The sequence below is a fragment of the Equus quagga genome, chromosome 9 (genome assembly GCF_021613505.1).
Source record: "Equus quagga isolate Etosha38 chromosome 9, UCLA_HA_Equagga_1.0, whole genome shotgun sequence".
Taxonomy (NCBI): domain Eukaryota; kingdom Metazoa; phylum Chordata; class Mammalia; order Perissodactyla; family Equidae; genus Equus; species Equus quagga.
Genome location: NC_060275.1, coordinates 96,072,489 through 96,095,163, shown reverse-complemented (window position 1 = coordinate 96,095,163; position 22,675 = coordinate 96,072,489). Strand labels below are relative to the sequence as shown.

Sequence of the window (22,675 nt, the reverse complement as noted above, 5' to 3'; positions counted from 1 at the left end):
ATTGACCCAATTTCAATATTGTTGTGACTCAGAGAATAGGGAGGCCCAAGGAGAGGGACAGAGATGGGGAAAGGCAGTCAGAACACACACATTATCAATTAAGTTTGCCACCTTATTGGGTGCAGCTCACAGCACCCCAAAACAATTACAATAGTAACATTGAAAACCACTGATCACAGATCACCACAACCAATATAACAATAATGAAGAAGTTTGAAATGTCACAAGAATTACCAAAATGTGACACAGAGAAAAAAAGTGATCTTGTTGGAAAAATGGCGCCGATGGACTTGCTCGATGCAGGGTTGCCACAAACCTTTAATTTGTCAAAAACACAGTATCTGTGAAGTGCCATAAAGTGAAGTGCAATAAAGTGATGTATTCCTGTAATTATAATTCACCAACTAATTACCTACTTCCATCTTTAACATCAGCCTGCACCTCAGAAGTACAAGCTCCATCAGGGCAGGACTCCGGGATGTCTCATTAACTACTCTGGCCCAGGGTCCTAGCCATGTACATGGTCCCCGCGAACACATTCCCTGCTCCCCTCACACAGCTAAATCCTTCCCACCCTTTATGGCCCAGCGCCAGTGTTGCTCCTCTCTCTGTTCTCCCAAAACAACTGCCGTTACCATCACACCACTCACCATGTGCTGCCTTGCATCATGACGTACTGTCTGGATATGTCACATCTTCCACAGAGAATACAAGCTCTAGAGGAGAGAAAGAATAAAATAGACATAAAAATGTTTCCCAAGCTGCTAACGCTAGAGAACATTTCTGCAATTATCTCAAGACTGATTTTGCATTCTCCAATGCATTTAGCATACTAACAAAATTAAGACCATGGTGAACTGAATTAAAGTTTACAACTAACTTCTAACATGCCTTTAACACTTGTCTTGCTGACTCAAAACAAGCGGTAGCTAAAAAGACTTTGGCATATTCCATCTCTAATTTGCTAAAAAACATAGGGGGAACAAATCATTTCTCCTCTTCCTCTCCATACTCTAGTTTCCTTCACAGTGGGACCAGCATTCAGATTCAAACATTAATCTTATAAACACAAGAGTTGTCCTTGATTTTCATTCTCAGCTCTTCCCATAGAAGAATGTTGTAAACATAAATGACATTCCAAATACTTAAACTTCAGCGAAATGTTTTAAAAACTCAAATAAATATTAAATGCAAAAAGCTTTAATGTAAAGCATCTCCCTAAAGTCTTTCTAACTAAAAGTTTTACCAACAGACTTAAGGTAGATTTTCAAATGGCTCATGAAAATAATTTCAGATTATTTAACTGTATCGATCACTGTGTATAATAAATAGTAGGCAGCAAATAATTACTGATTAATGATTATTATTCAGTCCAAGGCCCTCATGATAAACCTAGGGCCTAGACAGCTGATCTTGCCACCACAGGCCACTCACTGCCAACAGAATCAAATTCAAATTCCATGCTTGGCATTTAAGGCCATCTACAATCTGGACCCAACTTCTTCCAGGCTTATGCTCCATTACCTTCCCCATGAAGTAGCTATGACCCCAGATTTTCCCAGTTGCCTAACATACCAAGTACTATCACCCAGCTTGTTATTTGCACCCACTTTCTTAAAATCCCCTATGAATCTGCCCACTGAACTTCTACCCATCTACCTATGTCAAATGCCACCTCTTGTGAAGCCTTTCCTGGTTCCCTTTAGGAAGTAATCCCATCCCCTCTACTTCCATTTGCTCTTAGGCTGTACTTACTTCTTTTACAGCACTTACCAGAGACTGCCTCATATTATAGTCAAGTGTGCACATGTCTAACTCCTCCACTAGAATATTAGCTCCTTGACGACATGGGTTGATTCATAGTCATTTCTGTATCCTTCACAGCCCCTGGCAGAGCATCCTGCACACAGTAGGTGGTCAATAAATGTTTACTGTCTCACCAATGGTATATGTTTCTATGCTGCTACTGTACATTTCCCTTCCACATATATCCACAACGGATTTGCACTATCAAAACCAGACCAAAAACAGGCCTTTTCACTCATTCATGCAACATTTAATGAACTTACACATGTGGGGCACTGTTGCAGGCCCTGGGGATTCAAAGACGAGTAAGACAGACACACAGCCTGTAGGACTCAAGGACTCAGAATCCATAAATACATTTTTTAAAAAATAATATAATGCAATAAACACAAGAAAAGAGGTATGACAGAGTTCCAGAGGAACACAAAGGAGTGTGTTGAACCTAGAAGTGGGCAACAGTCAGGATCACTAACACTTGTACCGTATGTAACAGTTGAAAATTCACTATTAGATCCTCACGAATATTTCTATAGATAGAATATGTGAAAACACTGATCACGAAACTGACCTATTAAAGGCCTAGTCAGGCTGTGTTGTGGATGCAAACTTTAATTCAAAAGTCAAGGAAGTCACTGCAACTGGAACAGTAATTATGTTCTGCATCTGCCTACTCCTAGGTTGCTGTTTGGAAGAAGGGAAACTGAGGGAGCTGTTTGGAATGTTTACACGTCCAGGAACATCAGTCTATGTTGAAAGAGTTGCAAAGTGTGGCAACATGTTTATTAAGGACACTCTCTTTCCCCCAGTTGAATCTACAGGCGGGTCACCTTGGTCCCGCTGATGCATAATTGCGTGTTTCCCCGTTTGCATCTCCCGCCAGACTGGGAGCCCACGAGCCAAGCTCCCCTCGGAGACCCGCGCGGCCTCCGGCCTGGACCATCGCACGCGCCCCACAAATGAATGAAAGGTCTCATTTTTCACTTCTATTTCTTTGTGGGATCCGGCCCTAGGGTCGCTTTTATGCCCTTAGCTGCAGATTTGAAGAGGGGATCCCCGATCCTAACTCCCAGGCGCCTCTCGCCTCAGCCCCAGGATGCACTCCAGCCCTGTTTAAATCCGGACACTTGGAAGCACTCCCTCTTCCAACACCCGCAAGGTGCCCTTTTTACCTACAAAAGGCTCTCCGGCCGCGAGGTCGCCGTCAGAGCAAAGCCAGGCTTATAACTGCAGCCGCCAAGATCGTAGCGCCGCCCGCGCCTCCGGAACAGGAAACGGAGGGAATTAAAAAGCAAACCTGAGAAAGCGAACCAAGGGGGAGAAAGCTCGGGGGCTCGCCGCAGCGCCCTGTGCGCGGTGATTGGTGAGTCAACAAGAGCGATGGACACCTAAGCCAATCGCCCTCGTCGGGCCCTCGGGCGCCCGCCCCCTGCCCTCCGCATTCTCCAATCCAGAACCGCAACCGGGTGAGCGCGCGTTTCCTCCCGGGAAGGACAGTGGGGCTGCCGCTGGCTGGACGCTGCCGGGTTCTAGAACATGAGCGACTCGGCGGGGGAGCGCGCTCGCCTCCGGCGCTACCCCGAGCTCCCGGTGTGGGTGGTGGAGGACCATCAGGAGGTGAGCGGGCGGCTGCCGGGCGTGGGGGCAGAACCGCGCCAGAGCCAAGGAGGCGGCGGAGCCTCGGCTCCCGAGGCCAGAGAGAGAAGCAGCATTTGTTATCCGCGCGGTTCCATTGCTGTGGGGAAAAACACCCCAACGGCTAACTTGGAAGAATAGGCGCTGACGTTTATGGGGCGCTTACTACGTGTGGAGCAACTCATTTAACCCACATGGTTTGGCCAAAATCCCGCGACCAACAACGGGTGGCGTCGGGACTCGAACACGAGCAGCCTGATTGCAGAGCTGTCTCCCCAGCGTCTCCATCACAGCCCTGCCGCGGAGGTGGGAGGCTTTGGTTCCGAATGTGGGCTGTCGTCTGAGATGGAACAATCATGGTAGCACTCTTAGGGCCGTTAGGAGTATTATTGTGTGCATGGTGTGTACATCGATCTTTTTAACACGGTGCCCCACATTTATAAGGCACTAAAATGGTGCCTTAATCTAGACTTCTGGAAGCCTACAAGGGGGTCCCAGGAATCGAAGACTTTTTTTTTTTTTTTAAGTAGCGTTAATAGGCCTTGGGAGTTCTCTTGACATGAAAGAGGAAGAGTGATTTCGGATTTGTGGATGGAGAAAGTTAAGAGGAGAGGAAGCTTGGCTTTCTCAGGATCTAAAGGTAGGGTGTATGGACCTGAGAGAGAGAGAGCAAGCATGGCTTAGGCGGTGCTTTCAAATTCGGTTTTAAACCCAGAACTATAGAGACTGTACAGGACAAAGTGCCTTACAGGCCACCTAGCCTTACCCCACCCCACCCCCGCCCCCACCATCCTAAAGGTAGGGAAAATGCCCGGAGACCCAGGGTGGCTTGAAAACATCGTTGATGCCAGAATGTATATTAACTGGCAGTTTTTTCCGGATCGCCAGTCCTTGTCCGTTTCCCCACATTTTTTGTTGAGTTTGTGATCGGGGCAAGATGGCAGCAAGAGGTGCCCACCTTGGGAGGTGCCAGCTGGCAGTTCTGAGGAAGCTTGAGATCATTATCTAAGCCATCTACAAAGAACAGATTTTATACCAACTTAGTGTGCTTCCAATTGCGGGCGGTTATGTTTAGCATTGTTTTTCAGTCTGCAGTTGAGTGTACACTCGTGATTTCAGTGCCAATTCGGAATGTGTGCATGTGTGTTTTACAGGTCCTGCCTTTTATTTACCGGGCCATTGGCTCAAAGCATCTTCCTGCCAGTAATATAAGTTTTGTGCATTTTGATTCACATCCAGACCTCCTTATTCCTGTGAATATGCCAGCGGACACCGTGTTTGATAAGGAAACACTTTTCGGGTAATATGTGGTTTTCCTATTCTTTCATGTGCTTGAAATACACTTTGCAGTAGATGATAAGTAATGGAAATAGACTTTGCTGAGCTCATGTGTTTTGTTTTTGTTTTTTTGCCTTTTTTATTTTATTTAGAGCAAGTGTGGACAAACTTTTTCTTAAAAGCCAGGTAGTATTTTAGGCTTACTGGCCATATGGTCTCTGTTGCAGCTGCTTATCCCTGCTCTTGTAGTGTGAAGGCAGCTGTAGACACTATGTAAACAAGTGACTGTGGCTGTGTTCCAATAAAACTTTATTTACAGAAACAGGGGCCCAGCCAATGTTTGCCAACGTCTGCTTTAGAATATAGAATTTTAGAAGTAAAAGAGGCTATAAGAGTTATCTGAGCTAGTTCTCCCTTCCTTTCCCCTTTAAAAGTCTGGATACCGAGGCGCAAGAAAATATGTGTGAAACACATAGTTGAATAATTGTATAGGCAGCACATCTTTAATTTGTATATCCTTCCTTCCAGTATTGAGTGCTTCCAACCTCCCAATTTGTTTTGTTTTCAGGTCACAAATCCTACTGACTTTCAGTTATATAGAATCTTCAGAGATGGAAGTGAAATTGGGAATTTGTGGTCCATTCTTCAGGGAGGATCATACCTAATGTATCTCTAAATAATGACTTACCAGCTTCTCTTCTGTAGTAAAGTTCCCTGAAGTTCTGTCACTGTCTCTTTATGTACATAATTGTTAGAATGTAGCTTCCTTGTACAATATAAAAAGTTACATGGCAGTAATTTTCCTGTTATAATAGAAAATTAAAAGATAGGTGCTGATGTGAATTAGTTTTAGCCTACAACACTTCTTTCAGTTAACTTTTTCCAAAACTGCAATTCAGAGCACTAATTTCTAAAGAAATGTAGTACCTCTACCATTGTCCTTACTCTCTTTTATATTTAGAGGTTTTATATTTTAGAAATTGAAAAGAAAGAATTATGAAGCAGGTATGCAGACTATACAGTTAGTCTCAAGATTCCTGTATTCCCTTAAAAATTATTGAACTTTTTTTTTCGGTGAGGAAGATTGGCCCTGAGATAACACCTGTGCCAGTCTTCCTCTGCTTTATGTGGGATGCCTCAACAGCATGGCTTGAGGAGTAGTGCTCAGTCTACGCCTGGGATCCAAACCTGCGAACCCCGGGCCGCCAAAGCGGAGCATGCAGACTTAACCACTACACCATGGGGCTGGCCTCTAAACTTTTTTTTAAATGTGGGTTATATCTATTGATAGTTACCGTATTTGAAATTAAAACTGAGAAATGTTTAAAATACTAATTCACTTCAAAATAATAATAGGCCTTTATATTTGTTAGCATAAAAAAGATATTTTTATGAAAAATATATTTTCTAAAGCAAGAAAAATTTAGTGAGAAGAGTAACAGGGTTTAAATTTTTGCAGATCTCTTTAATATTTGCCTTTATAGAAGACTGCTGGATTCTCATATCAACTTCTGCATTCGCTCTGTTGCCATATATTGTTTTGGTGGAAGTATATGAAGAAAATTCAGGAAGAGTGTTTTCATAGCCTTTTCAGATAATTATGATTATTCTTGAGTACTATACCAAAGCTTAATAAGTGGTAGTTTCTTAAAGCTTAATTGGAATATAGAATCAAATGATTCAGGCTCAAGTCAGAATAACCATGGTTTATCAGTTTTTCTTTCAAGGAAAACAGTGTTCAGCTTGCAGTTTAGTTTCAAGTGCTTTTCCTTGAGACGACCATTGTACTTCAAAGTATGTAGCAGAAGTGCTTTCTGTGAACTTCTCATTTTGCCACACAAAATATTTGAAAATGTATGCTCAGGATCAAGGTTTAATAAAATCATAAAGGACATTGTTATATGAAACTGGTTTGGCGGGGGCGCTAGTGCTTGGTAGTGAAGAATACAGTGACTACTAATAGAGTTTGGTGCCATTGCCTTGACTAATGTTAGGACGTCAACCCGCCATTGCTTTGCACCATCAGTGCAAATGTGAATACAATAAAAAAGGGAACTAATGCCTTAGTGTTATTAGGAAAATTGTTTTGAACTAGCGATCACCCTGAAGAGGTCTCAGGAACCCCCCCAGGTGTCCTCAGACCACACTTAAAATATTGTTGTGGTTGAAATTACATTTGGAGAAAAACACTCACTAACAGTTTCTATGCTTTCTCTCTCTTTCTTTTCCAGAGAATTAAGTATTGAGAATTGGATTATACCTGCAGTTTATGCTGGCCATTTTTCTCATGTAATATGGCTTCATCCCACATGGGCTCAGCAAATCAGAGAGGGCAGACATCACTTTTTAGTGGGCAAAGACACTTCTACCACAACCATTAGGTAATTTCCTCACATTTATGACTACGACAAGAGTTGAATGCTGCTTCTATCTTATTTTGGATCCCTGTAATAACATAGGTATCTCTACACACAAATGGTGTCACATAAAGCCTCAGCTCTTCCAAAAAGAGTTCTCAAAACACCAAGAACGAGTTCTCACATCTCTTGACCTTCACAAACCATTTGTGTTTGTTGCTAGTCAAATTGGTTTTTGAAAAACATGATCTTCACTCTTTGGTATTCTGGCTCCACTGATGACTAATTCCATTAATTCATTTAAGTACCTTATAGATTATAGATTTAATGATATATTTTCTTATTTTCTTTCAACGTAACTATTGTCTGCTGAATTTAATAATTAGCTGAGAAAAAGCAAATTTATCTCACTTTGATTTTTTAATAAATCCAATGGCTGAAAAATAGATTTGGGGTTTTAATTTTATTAGTATGATTAGCTTTAGATAATTACTTAATTTAAATTAAATTACAGCATCCTCTGACTTGAGTTACATGTGAAACTATTTTTGTTGGATAAGTTAATTAACCAATGTTTTGTGTAACTGGTGATTCTACAATATCTTTAGAAATATCAGAATGTTTTTGTCTTTCTAAATTCTCTTGTGATGAGATGAATGTTTTAAGCAGTCGAACCAAAACTTTCTAGAACGTGAAGGATAGTGGGATGAAATGGTAATACAGGGAAAATGAAATACAGTCTTTCTCATGAAAATGATACTTTTTATTTCTGATTTATCCTTAATGATTCAATTAACTTTCGCTGTATGTTCTTATCAATTGCACAAATAACTTTGTTTTGTATACCTGATGATTGTATTTATTGAGGATATAGTGTGGAATAAATAATAGGGCTCTAATAAATGTTAATAGATGTTATTCATAATACTGGTATATGTGAAAGAGTGTCAGAGTTTTTATTGAGTACTTCAGTGAATAGGCCTAATGTAACCTGTAGTAGGTTTCTGCAAAATCAAATAATATTGGGCAATCTGAAACAGACATTGAAACTCAATGTGTAATAACAATATTAAGATTTTGATTATCTCATGATTTTAGTTAGTCTTGGAAGTAAAACTTTGCAAGAGACAGACATACACACAGGTATGCGGTCTGATATGTATATGTGTCTTTGTATGGATATGAACAAAGTAAAACATCCATTATTAAAGAATACAGATTTAGGTTGGGGATGCAGCCTTTGTCTTTCTTAGGATGGTATGGTTTTTAATAAACCTGGACGTTAGTTTTATTGTGTCATTAATCTTTTTTGGAAAATTTTAACTTTAAGGCTGTATATGCTGGAGGAGGGTGGACTGGAAATAAATATTAACCATTATTTTAGTTGGATAGAGCCTGCCTCTGGAAGAAGCATTTGGTTTTGCTATTCAAAGTACTTACCAAGGCATAATATAGTTGAAAAGCTAAGAACGTACTGATACATAAACTCAGAAGTCTGCGACTGTGAAATGCACTCTGCACACGTACCAGATTTTTTTAAGTTGCTTTTCATATTAAAATATTATGTTTCTATAAATTTTAATCAAGTTTGAAATATGTCAGAGGGAGCTTCTATTAAGATAAATTATTTCCAGATATAATTTTTCTCAGGTGATTTTTTTGATAAAGTTTCCGCTGGTATGAGAGAGATCCAAAGCACTGGCGTAAACAGGATTGCTTGTTACTTTCTCATATTTAAGTGTATTTCACCACACACCGTGCAGGGCCCGTGTGGCAGCTCTGCAGTTGGGGGAACCCCAGTTCCGTCTATCTTTTTGCTCCACTGTCTCCAAAGAGTATTGCCTTTGTCCTCATGGTCCAGGGTGGGCTTGCCACTTCCATGTTCATATGCCAGTCAGTGGTAGGGGAGAGCAAGAGTGTGTACACTTCTCTTCCATTCCCGGCCTTTGGCCAGAGCTTAGTCACGTGGCCACACCTAGCTGCAGGATAGACTATGAAATACAGTCTTTACTTTGGGCAGTTGTGTCCCCAGCTAAAAATTGGGGGAACACTATTTCTACAGAAGAACAAAAAATACAAATATTAGAGCTAGCTCTCAGTTTTTATCAAATATGTCCTTTCTTAAATTTCTGCAATGCTATGGAAATGCTATGTGAAATGTCAGTTAATTTGTGTTTTCGTCTTTAAAATAGTTTTTTCCTCTGATCCAGGGTTACAAGTACAGATCATTACTTCCTAAGTGATGGTCTTTATGTAACTGAAGACCAGCTAGAGAACCAAAAACCTTTACAATTGGATGTAATTATGGTAGAACCTTATAAACTCTGTAACAATCAAGAAGAAAATAATGCAGTGTCTTCTGCTAAGAAGCCAAAGTTAGCAATGGAAGACACAGAAAGCACTGCCTCTACTAACTGTGACTCTTATTCAGAAGGACGGGAAAAGGACACAGAGACACAGAGAAGGAGCCAAACTTGCCTAGAACCATCGTGTTCTTCTGAAAGCCAGGAATGCCAGACTACAGTCAGCACTGGGGAAATTCTGGAAATTTTGAAGAAAGGGGATGCATTTGTTTTAGATATTGACTTAGATTTTTTTTCAGTCAAGAATCCCTTCAAAGAAATGTTCACTCAGGTAAATGTGGTATTTTTTAAATGTAGATCTTGAGAGTTCTGTGACACTCCTCTAGATCAGAGATAAGCAAACTTCCTGCCAACAGCCAGATAGTAATTACTTTTGGGGGACCCCATATGGTGTCTGTCACATATTCTTCATTGTTGTTGTTGTTGTTTTAAACCCTTTAAAACTGTGACACCATTCTTAACTTGAGGGCCATACAAAAACAGGTTGTAGGCCATGGGTTTCTGATCCCTGCTCTAGATAATATTCGTTATTTTGCATTTCTTAATTGGAGTAATGTGTACATGGGTTATTGCAAAAGGTAAAATCATATAGAACAAGAAAGTGTATACACTAAACAATGTGCCTCTCTTCCCACACCCCTATTCCCTAGTTTCTTACCTCAGATACAAATATCAGGTCCAGTTTTTTAGTGCATCTTTCCAGAGATAGTCTGTGTATGTAAAACCCTGTGTGACAAATTTTGCACTGAACAGTGAGGGGCCTGATTACACATGGACTACTTGTAGCTAATGATTCCGGCCTGTGATCGTTATGGTAACTCATCAGATCTTAAATGCAGATCGCAAGACACTATTAGTATGCACAGATCTGAGACAGAACTATGCATTTAAGAAACTGATAAACTTACAATCCAAGTGAGCATTCGTAGGTGCATTTTATGGGCACATGTAACTGCTTAACTTGAACATTCAGGAGATTATTCCTGGTCTGTTCTTTCTGGAATTCAAATTAACTGTCTTTTTTCGACATGAGTTCAGTATTTGATTTGTAATGATGATGTTGCACTTTACGATCCTTATTCTGTATATGTGTCAGAAGCCATCATGATTTATCTAAATTATCAAAGAGCTCTAGTAGGTACTGATTAAAAATAGTGAGATTTGAGGATTTAGTGTAATCTGCAACAAGAATGGGGGACCTATAGTGCTCTCCCAACTTGCAAAGAAGTGGGAAGAATTGCTCTGTTTCTTTTCTGCTGTTGCATGTAAAGCCTGTGACTAACCACCATCTCTCAGAATTATGAAATGACCTTAGACATTTTTAGACAACTTGAAGTATGGGTATACCTGGAAGCCGAAGGACCTCACTTTAGGAAAATTTATCCTACAGACATACCAAATATTTGTAATGAAAAATTTATATAAGTTTACATAGAAACTTAAAGGCAGTTACTCCTTTTCCAGTGCTATCAGGAAACTGGGGAAATGGAGATTTCTGTATCCTTTATACTCTTTGGTACTATGGAACTTTTTGAAAAGAGCGTGTAATTTAATAGCCTTTTTTTTTAATAAAGTCAGTTGTTTACCTTTTAAGAGCAGGTTCAGACGTCAGAGAGAGTTAAGTTCTGTTACTTCTGCCTATTAGCCATATGATCTGGGCAAGTTACTTAACCTTTCTGATCCATAGTTTCTTCATGTATAAAATTGAAATAATAATCATACCCACCTCACAGGACTTTTAAGATGAAGATAGTGCCACAACATTGTTCTTAATGAACTTTAGCTTTTACATATAACCTCTTCCTGACAATCTCCTAAATAGGATTATTGGGGCCGGATATACCCGCCTATAATGGGGCAATCTGGCTGTGCTCAATCCTGCACAGTCTGAGCGTAGCAGCATCCTTCTTCTGTTGCATCCTCCTCCACTGTTGCCTTTGAACTCCAGAGTTCTCTTCTGGGGCAGAGAAAGGGCTGCAGAGGGAACACGGAGAGTTTTGTTGTTGTTGTTATTAAAGATATGTGTGTATTTCCTATTAATACTAAAGTCTGTTTAGATCCTAGGATGTATTCATTTGTGGAGTGGAATATTATTAGAAGTATTTTCATCTCATTACAAATTAGCCATCAAGTCTTCTTCCAAAGCAGTTGTTGTACATTCCTGTCTTGTCCAGATGGATAGAGTTATCATGGTTAAATATAATGTTTACAATGAAATCTGGATTATACATTTTACCAGATTTTCCTAGTCTAACCTTTAAATGATTATCTAAGAAATTCTCCTTGTATCACAGCCATTTTCCACTTAAACTATATTATTGCAAAAATTAATTTTTTTTTCCAGTAGATGGATTTTTGTTTTGTTTTCCAGGAGGAGTACAAAATCTTACAAGAGCTGTACCAATTTAAAAAGCCCGGTACCAACCTGACAGAGGTATTCTCTATTTTTTTTGTGTGTTTTGTCTGTTTATCACATATCTAATAATCTCTTACAGCTTATTAGAATGCTCTCAAACAACTGTCGAAAATCTTTGTTTGAGTGTGTTTATTGGGGAAGCCCATGGTTAGTACTTGAAAATCATGTTTTAACTAATTGAACTGAGATTTTTATTGTAATGGGATTTTACTTGTTCTTTTAAAGAGTAACTGTGTATTCTCGGCTTTTTGATGTGTTTAAAGGAAGATTTGGTAGATTGTGTTGATACTCGAATTCATCAGTTAGAAGATTTAGAAGCTGCTTTTGCTGATTTGTGTGATGGTGACGATGAAGAAACTGTACAGAAATGGGCTTCCAACCCTGGGTAAGACCCTCAAACATTTTTTTCCCCCAACTTTACTACATTTCAGTTCTAGTTATACTGCTAAATTTTCTAGATAAATTACTTTTTAAAAATTATTAAATTTCAAGACAAATTTAGTAACAACAGTTAGCATTTATTGAGTGTTTTCTTTGTGCCCAGTATAATTCTAAGATTTTTCCTTGCATTTTCTCACTTATTCCTTAGAACTACTATCAATAGAAAAGTAAATTTACTAGACAGGGAAATTATAGTGTGAAAACCTGCCTCCTTTTAAGGATAGCCCAAGTACAAGTAGAAGAGTTTATTTTCAAGCTGCCTGTGGCATAAGGGAGCAAGATTTGAAAACTGAATTCTTTCTTCATTAGGTCATTTATTTGGCCGATTCTCTCTGTGTTAACATTACCTTGAAAGTATGGAGAGAAAAGTTCTTTTGGAGTGATCATCTGTTGATTTGGGGGGTGGGGTAAAGAATGCCTTTAGTATTAACCCTAGTTTGAAAGAATATTGACATAAATAATATAGTTACTTTTCTCTTCTCTGAAATAAATTCTTTAAATGGTGTAAACTCAAAAAGCAAAAACACGAAAATAAAACTACCAGATACAAACTTTTTGTGCCCGTGAGAATAGGAAAACCAGAACTAGCTTATTTTCAAATTGATCTCCCACAAACTAACTGAGATTATTCTCCACAGTGTAAATATAAAAAATCAGTCAAAGATAGCAACATAAAACAGAGAGTTAGAATCATAGTACTTTGAGCCACTAAGATTTGCTATGTCACAGTTGTTATTGAAAATAATTCATCAGATCTCTAGAATACAGAAGAAACTGGACCAGAGATTTGCCTCAAAGGAGAGAAATTGTATAGCTAAAAGATGAAGTATATGAGGGAGAAACATCATCTTTCGCTATGTGTATGTATTACCTACTCAAAATATTCGGTGTAATTTTCACTTAAAAATAAAATATTCAAAAATGTCCCTGAAATATAAATACCATAAAACTTTATCACTAAGGAAAGCAGTGGTGTGGAAGAATAAACCATAATGGTTCTAATCACATCAGTAAATATTGACCAGGCATTTTAACATCAGTTAATGCTTTTTCTCTTGAGTATAGGGAGCTAGTTCTAAAAATGATTCCCTTCTTTTGAAATCATGATGGGAGAGGGAGATGTAGAAATAAGTCACGGAATATGATTCTTCCTAGAAATACTGAAGAGTATCTACTATTTTGTGATTTTGTGATGTCTTGAGCAAAGTTTAAAACTTAAAACCAAAATAATAGCCAGAAAATCTTAGAATCCTCAATCTAGCCCATAAATGGGGGCTACCTTCCGCTGAAACCCACCGTGCCTGCCGAGCATGCCCAGTTAGCTCTTCATCACCTACAGGGAGTTCTGTCACAGACTTGAAGAAACAAGGAGACTACAACAGTGATGAGTTTAGAGTGTGGTTGGAGTTGGGAGAAAAAATAAAATGAAGGACAAGTTGGAGCAAGAAAAGTCTCCCCAAACTTCCCGTGCCCCTAAAGGGCCAGACTCTCAGCCTGAAAGAGTCTTCGCTACTCCTGCAAGTAGAGGAAGTGGGTGATGAGGGCCCAGAAGCCCAGAAAGGATCATCAGTGAAAACGTAGAAGTAACAGGATGAGTGGAGAGATGGGCCTCCAGGCCTCCCTTTTGCTTTCTTTTTTCCCTCCCAGAAGATGAGTAGATACTGGGGGAGGAGGCATTAAAATACTAGAAACATTAATTAGTCAGGACTTCCAAAGAGTTCCACCTAAATTAGATAACTTCAAAGCACCACTGTTCCTATATCAGATGGCGTAGAACTTTTCCGCTTATATTTATACATATCAATAAATATATGTGCTTAATTTTTTCGTAAAGTTTCAGGAAACTATCTTTTTCATCACAGTGTGCTAAAGGCACTCAGTTTTCTTGCCAATCAAAATGATTTTTAAAGAAGAGGAAAATCTGTTTCTTGAGTGCTAATTTTCAATCTTTAACACAATCTGTAATCTTTTAGGTAAGAAAACAGCAGGGAACATTCATTTCTTGGTGTGGTATTTTAAGATGATATTTGAATAGCTTTATCTTTCATTTCCCAGGCATCATATGAAACATACTGTTACGGGTAAATTTTAACTGTAATGTATCATTTGCTACTGTAATTTTAGTTGAGGTGGTGTGATGTTTAATTGAGGGGTGGCTCTTTTCCAGAATGGAATCACTAGTTCCACTTGTACAGAGTTTGAAAAAACGGACAGAAGTACCAGACTATGAAATGGTAAATAATTTATATTGAAATATAAAATTGACCCTTTAGAAAGGCATTTTTCTGGGTAGAAAAATGTGCTTTCTGTTAAAGTGACTCACTTTTATTTGTATTCCTGAGAAGTGCAAATGAATTATTTTTTAAATAAGAAGGAGAAGAAGATTGAAAAAATACATACTTTTTAGAAGCCAGAGCACTGGAAAAGTTTTCCAGGAAAAACATGCTTTTCCCAATTTTATGTATGAAGGGGAAGTGCCGTGTGTTTTTTTTCCTATGGTCAGATCTCTCCTTGCCAGAGAAAAGAAAGTGTACAGTTTCTGAAGTTGTCCCTTCTTTATTGATTCTATTTTCTACTCCTTTCTCCTTTCTTTCCTCTCTTTCTGAGAATTTTTCTGAAAAACCAAACAGAAAGACAAAAGCAGGCGCTGTGGCAAGTATCTTAAGTGTATTAGCCGTGTACCTGCTGTGTTTGCAAACAGTGATCGGAAAGCTGTGGCAAAAGAGGATGCCTTTAGTGATCGTTTCTTTTATTTTTATATCATTTTGCAGTCTTTGAAGCACAGATTTTCCCATTTGAAGTGCAAGTGCCTTTTCCCAGATTTTGTGCCAGAGCTGAGACCTCCAAGTCGTCTGCTCCTTCTACTTCTGATGCTCCTTTTACTTCAATAAATTGTGTTTTTGCTTTAATGTTTTATTTAGTCGTGGTATGCAATCAAACCAGCTTACCTGAACTGAAGTTTACATACTGATTTAATGCTAACGTTCTAAGAATAAAAAATACCAGCAAAAGAATATTTTGGTTAAACCAGAGCTAATCCAAGACCCACTCATTTTTTTAATGGCAATTATTAAGAATGATAGAAGACACTTAGGATTTTAAAATGCTTAGAGCTCACGTGACAGTATCGAATGTGTCTTCATGCAGGTCTACTTTAATCATTACATTGCATCTGGATTTTCTGGTGATTGGGAGGGGGTTGTACATTGTTGAGAGAAGGGATGGTGTGGGCTCAGTCACAGGTTCTGTAATCAAATATGATGTGCCTATAGCTACAGTGTTAGAACACCAAGTGTTTTGATCATTTTAGTAGAAAAGAACATGCAGAATCTGTCATTTTACTGCCTTGATTGATTGGTCCCAGTTAAATCTTTGATGTATACCCAGAACCTCCAATAAAATAGCAGATTAGTGGTTTTTTCCATGTTTTGCTCTTATGTACACTAGGCAAACTATGACATACTTGAGTTCCAGTTTTCAAAACTTTAAAGCAGAGGCTGTAAAATGTCAGCCTGCGCGCCACATCTACCTTTCAGGCATATTTCGTTTAGTGCTAAGACTGGAACACCGGCCATTTACATTTAAACTACTTATGTAGATATCAGTAGTGTGTGGTTACACAGGGGATACACAAGACACCCTGGTAACAGTAGGTTAAATAGGGTGGGAGGAAGACTGTCGTATCCTCTTGAAGCTTTGAATGGAGTGCTAGGTGCATGGATTTAAAAAGTAAGCAAAATAATGTGTTGAAAGAAAAGGTGAGACTATTATGTACAGTTTTATATCAGCTTTTAGAATCTAAGTGACATAGATAATTTGCTAGAAAATGTGAGTTAACAAATTACACTCAAAGACAGAAACTGAATGAATCCAAAATCACAAAATAAATTAAAGAAATAGTTTAAGAATTATTCCTAGAAAAAGCATTAGGCCCAAACAGGTGTACAGGCCAGTTCTTCTAAAACTTCAGAGAATAGATAACTTCTCTTGAGTGGAAACTGTTGAGGAAAAAACAATCCCGGTCCACAAAATATTAAAAGATTTGTCAGCAAGGAATTAATGGTTAAAGAGTCTTCTAAAAACAGCAAAGCCTTACGGTGTAATTTGTAATTATCTTGCTTTCAGGTTCACCAGGCTGGTCTAACCTGTGATTATTCAGAACTTCCTCACCATATCAGCACAGAACAAGAAATTGAGTATCTTATTCAGTCTGTATATTATTTACTGAAAAATTTACCAAAACCTACTCTTGTGACAATTGCAAGGTAAGTGTGGTAGCCTGTATAATGGCCCACCAAGGACGTCCCTGTCCTCATCTCCAGAACCTGTGACTAGGTTGCCTTATATGGCCAAGGGGACTGCAGATGTAATTGACTCAAGGATCTTGAAATGAGGAGATTATCCTGGATTATCTGGGTGGACCCCGTGTAATCACAAGGGTCCTTATACAAGGAAGGCCGGAGGGTCGGAATCAGAGATTGGGAGATACTGGGCTGCTAGCTTTGAAGATGGAGGAGGGGGCCACAACTTAAGGAATGCAAGCAGCCTCTAGAAGCTGGGAAAGCAAAGAACAGATTCTCCCCTAGAGCCTAGAGAAGAAATGCAGCCCTGCCAGCACCTTTATTTGAGGACTTCTGACCTCCCACAGGACTGTAAGATAATAAATATGTGTTGCTTTAAGCCACTAAATTTGTGTAATTTGTTACGGCAGCAGTAGGAAATTAATACAATCTCCATAGATGAGTCTAATGATTACTAATACAGTAATTCTTACCATTTTTTACCTACTCGGCTCAAAATTCAGATGGTGTATTTTCTCTTCTCTGTTTGTGATGATCAGCAAACAACATAGAGTGCTTATTATCTTGTCTTCGAATTTGTCGATAGAAGAGTTCCATTTCTGTGTCCTACAAATAAATGGTGAACTGCTGCCATGTTTTAAATTTGAACATACTAATGTGCTTGAAATGTTACAACAATTTAAGAAAACTTTCTTTTCAGTCTTTGGGCTTGTTTTGTATAGAACTGTGAGGTCCTAAAATAATTACTTTAAATACTCAGGCAAATAAGATTTATATATTTTATGACAAATATTTTGTCACATCCCTTTACCATCCTGAAATGAAATTCATAGACAATCTGACCTAAATACACACATAATTTAAATACATATAGATATTACACATAACATATAGATAATATAATTGTCTTAGTCCATTTGGGCTGCAATAACAAAAAATACCAAACCAGGTGGCTTATAAACAACGAAAATTGATTTCTCACAGTCCTGGAGGCTGGGAAGTCCAAGATGAAGGCACCAGCAGATTCAGTGTCTGGTGAGGACCTGCTTCCTGGCTCGTAGACAGCTGTCTTCTCCCTGTAACCTCACATGGACGAAGGGATGAAGGAGCTCTCTGGGGCCTCTTTTATAGAGGCACTAGTCTCATTCCTGAGGAGTCCACCCTGGTGACCTAGTCACCTCCCAAAGGCCTCACCTTCAAATATGATCACATTGGGGATTGGGTTTCAATATATGAATTTTGAGGGACACAGACATTTAGTCTACAGCAATAACCCTCCTATACACATAATTTTTTTTTTTTTTGAGGAAGATTAGCCCTGAGCTAACATCTGCTGCCAATCCTTCTCTTTTTGCAGAGGAAGACTGGCCCTAAGCTAACATCCATGCCCATCTTCCTCTATGTATGGGATGCCTCCCACAGCATGGCTTGCCAAGTGGTGCCATGTCCGCACCCAGGATCTGAACTAGGCTGCCGAAGCGGAACATGCAAACTTAACCGCTGCGCCACCCGGACGGCACCCATATACACATAATTTAAATATGCATTTATATATGCGTACACACAAAAGAAATTGTAACATAAAGGAGAAATGAATGTAATTGACAATAAAGTACAGTCATGTGCCACATAATGGCATTTCAGTCCACGATGGACCCCATATATGACAGTGGTCCCACAAGATTTAGTACTGTGTAGTATATGGTAATCTTTGTACTATATCATACAGTCATAGTAATCTTTAGTATTATAAGATTTAGTACCACGAAGCCTGGGTGTGTAGTAGCCTGTGCCATCTAGGTTTGTGTAAGTATACTCTTTGATGTTTGCACCACAACGAAGTTGCCTACCAACACATTTATCAGAATATTCTCATCATTAAGTGATGCATGATGGAAATGATGTATTAAAATGCCACAGTAGACTTGCATCTTTACAGAAAGTCACTGAATGTAACAGTTACAAATGCAGACAGATACTCATGTGTCATATTGACCAAATACCATGAGCAGCCCTGCCATAGTAACATGGTTTTTCTGGTCATAACAACCTCATGGTAAGATTCTGAACTTAAAGTCCATCCTTGCTCAATTCACAGAGTAATTGCATTCCTAGAATATTTAACCTATTTTTAATTCTTTAATCCATTTTTAAAAATACTTTGTTCATATGTAGAAGAGTATTAAATTCTAGACTCAAAAGATGAAAAACAGGTTTTTTACTGATGTGAGTGCCCCATGGGCTTTGGAAAGTATGCAGGACACAGGACAATTATTCATATTTCAGGACTATCCTGCATATTGCAAGCATTATAGCAGCCCTGCCGTCTTGCCCTGGCCTCCTAGTTGTCTTTATGACAATCAAAAATGTATCTACAGATTTCCAAAACTCGTTTTTGGGAGTAGTTCCCATCAAGAACCACTCTAATGGTGTATTAAGCCAGAAATCTTTTTGAAAGCATTGAAGTACCCTTTATTTGTTAAGGCTTATAAATTAAGCTTTTTCTTCCGATTCTTTAAAGTAGATCTTTATCTGTGTGTCTATGTTAGACCGTATTTAATAATTTAACATTGCTCTATACCATTTATTGTGTGTTGAATGTTTACATCAAGGCTCAAAAATAACCTGATCACCAGGGAATGGAATGAGTTTATCAGAAGTTTTACAGATTATTTCTTTGTCTAAAATACTTGTGATAAGGAGTGAGCTAGATAACTAATTCCCTTCCCTTCTATAAAGGTTTCTACGCCCCTCTTTCCAACCCATCTTCCAAATGGCTTTCCTCCCCCGAGTCCAGAACCAGGAGATACTGATCAAATCATTTCAGATCTTAATCCACCTGTTAATTGCCAGTGACATTGTAACTGCCTGGTGCCACTCAAGTTGTATTTGGGGATTCTAGAAAGACTCTCAAAATACAGATTCCTGCTCCATCCTGCTTTACTCTTTTTTCCTTAACACTACGTAGGAAACTAATCCCAATACCAGCACATTTCCACGTTTCGTTTTGGATGATCCTGTACACTTGTGTAGTTAACAAATTGTTTTTAGCAGCAGAACCCTTTTATCAGTTGGAAAGCCTCTGTCCTCGTAATGTCTAGCCCTACTGTACACGTATGAAAAATAGAAGAAAGATGCCTAGTCACTAAGATAATAAGCCTCAGTGTTCCCAAGCAACATCTCCCTTCCAGGGATTCAGCCATCTGCTGATTAAGCACTAGAGCTTTGAAGACATCCTGTGGTCTCAAATCCTGTCACCAGCACTTCTTACTAACTCTGTGACCTATGCAGATGAATCTTTCTCTGTTTCAGATTCATCTAAAGGGACGGTAAATGTACCTATTTCATAGGAACCTAATTCATGTCATGTGCCTGACATAGAGTAAACATTTAGTCGTAGCCTTCAACTGTAGTAACAGTTGAATTCCAAAATTCAACACACCTTCATTTTTATGTTATATTGAAATCAAGACTTACAGGGTTTTCCTCACTGCTCAGTATGATGTCATCCTATTTTATGTGTATTTTTCTTTTTCTTCTTGGTTCCAGGTCAAGTCTGGATGATTACTGTCCTTCTGAGCAAGTTGACACCATTCAAGAAAAAGTCTTCGACGCGCTACGCTCCCTCTATGGGGCTCTAGACATTCACCTGGTGTATTCCACAGAGCCCTCTCCGTCTTAAAACAACAGAACACTAGGCTCCTGCTGCATCTTGATGTAGTAACAGAGTTTTCATTAATTTATTTGTAAATGAGTCTTCCAGAGAATACTTCGTTTATATATTAATTTTCAGTTAAAATCTTTCAGGTATTTTGAATCTCTAAACAGATATCGCCAGTTGTTGAATGATGGCAGTTTTTTTGGCATCAAGTCTGCCCCCAATTGATGAAACTGTTACTTATCTACCTTTCCATCGTTTTCTTCACTTTCATGAGGGGTTTTTTTTTTTCCCTCTTTTCCCCCCAGGTCAGTTGGACTGTATGGGATTCATTCAGTCATTCAGTCATTCATTTATTCACTCAACTGACTGACATTTATTGAGCACTTACACGTGCCAGATTTAATTACATGCTGGGTATGTGGTAATGAACAGAATAGACAAGGCCCCTGCCCTCTTGGGGGACAGCTGAGAAACAAATTACAGTTTGTGAGAAGTGTTGTAAGCAAAGGAAAACCACAAACATGTGTTTGGCATGCTCTTAGTACTCAGGGCACCTTGGCCTTACAGGAAAGTGACATTCTCAAAAGCTACTACCAAAAAAAGTGAACCAGTTGCCAGTCCATGAAAATGTTGCAGGAAGTCTGCCTTTCCAAGACTGTTGGGATTGTGGCCCCGCTCTTACCGAATGCTCTCAGCATGGCTGGGATTGAGGAGGTCTATCTGAGCAAACTCAACCAAACAAAAACCAACTTTTCTTTGCTAACAGAAGAGCCCTTCAGGGTTTCTTGTGCCTCCAGTTGGTCAGTGTGGGCATCAGTTATCCTTATGTTTCCTAAGTGCCACTTTATTGGCAGTCTGGGTTAATAATTTTTTCAAATAAACTAGCTTTTTATGTAAATAGTAGGACAAAAAGTTAAATCCTTAGTTCTGATCTACCATAAATACCCACAGACCTAACTGCCTTCCACCAGCCTCCCCATGAGTAAGACACCCTTACTCATGGAACTCTTAGTCATGGAACTTTTCCTTTCCTTAGTTTGCCAAGTCTTCCTCTCGTCAGTATCCCTCGTGTTCAGTATTCATTTTTAACTATCTTCTTGATTTCTTTTCCTTTAAAAGGGAGGATGGCATGTAAAGAGAAAAGAGATCCATCATTCCTCAATCATAACAGCTTTTGTTTTCATTTTTGCATGTAATGCTTTCAGACCTTGACCACATGTGTACCTGTTGAGTTGCATGTAGCTAAAATTATAGTGTTACCTAACTATCTGATGCCTAATACACAAGGTCACATTACCATTGCCACTCAGTAGATGGCACCAGATCCCATTTTTCCACTGATTGTGTTTTCCATCGAATTTTTCTTGTCACCAAATTGATTTCGCAAGGCTGATAGTGTGAATGCTTATTTCTTTTGTGAAAAGCAAAGCAAACTGATTAAGCTTTCCATTTTGATAGAATATTATATGCCAGAAAGCTTTATTTCTCTGTAAAATCAGGATTATAAAATAGCGCTATTGTTTATTTTTAAATTTTTTTATTAGAGTTCTGTAATTGGATGTTACTTTTCTGAGTAAATTATTTTCTGTGCTGAAAGAAATAAAAAGGTATGTTTTAGAGATGTAAAACCAAACTATAGCACTGATTGATTGTCTGTGATCTCCGTGTGTTCACAGCATTGATCTCATGGGTCTGGTTCGTCATGGTTTCTGCGACTCCCGTGAACTCTGCTGTGATTCCTCGTTGCTTTAATTCAGGTAGAATAAAAGAGCAGCAGCTTCCTTTTCAGGAACACTCAGATTGTTTAGTTCTTGTGCTAATTCTCTTTGAAGAATAAAATTGAGTCCCTACTTGTTGACTAGAACCAACTTAGTAAATTGTCTCTGTGGATTTCAAGTAGGAAGATGCTTAGTTTATCAGGAATCCTTCACTTGTGTTCTAAGTACCAGTGAGGAATGCCACAGTACAGTGTCTTGGATTATGTGCAGATATCACCGAAGCACGGGGTTTTGAGCAGCTTTTTGAAAATGTGACTTAAATATAGGCTAGGCCTAGATTTGATACTTAACAAGTAGATATTTCGCAGTGTCCGCGGGGCAGGGGGTTTTTTTTATCTCTTCTGAAATAGTTTCTGTAGCCATCTATCATTGAGTTTTCTAGGTCCCCAAAGAATTCTTAGTCAAAGGCCTTCACTCTTCACAGGATCTTCTCTCCAAATGTTCCTTTTGTTTTAGCAGTAGTGGCCCTGGATTGCTAGCGGTATATCCATCTGACTGCCAATAGTTTACAGTCAATGGTCTGTTTCTTAGTACAGGATTATCTCATTCACCATACATCTCAAGAGAAAGCACTGTGGTGAGACTGAAGGAGTTTCTGTTGGAGATCTTTCAGAATGCTCGAGATGCGCGAGGATCAGCTAT

The 22,675-nt window shown here is 38.9% G+C and overlaps 2 protein-coding genes across 10 annotated transcripts in view; one reads left to right on the top strand and one right to left on the bottom strand.

The window, feature by feature from the left end:
* The window catches only part of DROSHA (drosha ribonuclease III), a 118,755-nt gene extending 115,676 nt beyond the window's left edge, over positions 1-3,079 (bottom strand). For 6 of the 7 annotated variants that reach the window (XM_046671939.1, XM_046671941.1, XM_046671943.1 and 3 more), the window contains exons 1-3: positions 2,980-3,056; positions 1,774-1,900; positions 651-716 (exon numbers count right to left, since the gene is read on the bottom strand). In XM_046671939.1, the coding sequence (XP_046527895.1) occupies positions 651-670 (20 nt within the window). In that variant the 5' untranslated portion in view covers positions 671-716; positions 1,774-1,900; positions 2,980-3,056. Of the gene's footprint in view, positions 1-650; positions 717-1,773; positions 1,901-2,975 lie in introns of all 7 variants that reach the window. The other variant, XM_046671940.1, reaches the window with a different exon arrangement.
* Positions 3,080-3,282: 203 nt separating this feature from the next.
* C9H5orf22 (chromosome 9 C5orf22 homolog) lies at positions 3,283-22,085 on the top strand. Of its 3 annotated transcripts, none has more exons than XM_046672139.1 (9): positions 3,283-3,420; positions 4,593-4,738; positions 6,948-7,097; positions 9,284-9,707; positions 11,808-11,870; positions 12,116-12,237; positions 14,461-14,527; positions 16,419-16,558; positions 20,144-22,085. In XM_046672139.1, exons 1-9 carry the CDS (start codon positions 3,340-3,342, stop codon positions 20,274-20,276), a joined length of 1,326 nt encoding a protein of 441 aa, XP_046528095.1. In that variant the 5' UTR covers positions 3,283-3,339; the 3' UTR covers positions 20,277-22,085. The 3 variants fall into 3 exon arrangements, with proteins under 3 accessions (XP_046528095.1, XP_046528096.1, XP_046528097.1); XM_046672141.1 differs by lacking the exon at positions 3,283-3,420 and adding an exon at positions 3,432-3,744; XM_046672140.1 differs by lacking the exons at positions 16,419-16,558; positions 20,144-22,085 and adding an exon at positions 15,065-15,202.
* Positions 22,086-22,675: the final 590 nt, after the last annotated feature.

Coding starts and splice junctions, on each gene's coding strand:
- C9H5orf22 (XM_046672139.1), top strand. CDS start 3,340: ATGAGCGACTCGGCGGGGGAGCGCGCTCGCCTCCGGCGCTACCCCGAG. Junction 3,421..4,592: donor TGGTGGAGGACCATCAGGAG/GTGAGCGGGCGG, acceptor TGTGTTTTACAG/GTCCTGCCTTTTATTTACCG. Junction 9,708..11,807: donor TCAAAGAAATGTTCACTCAG/GTAAATGTGGTA, acceptor TTTGTTTTCCAG/GAGGAGTACAAAATCTTACA.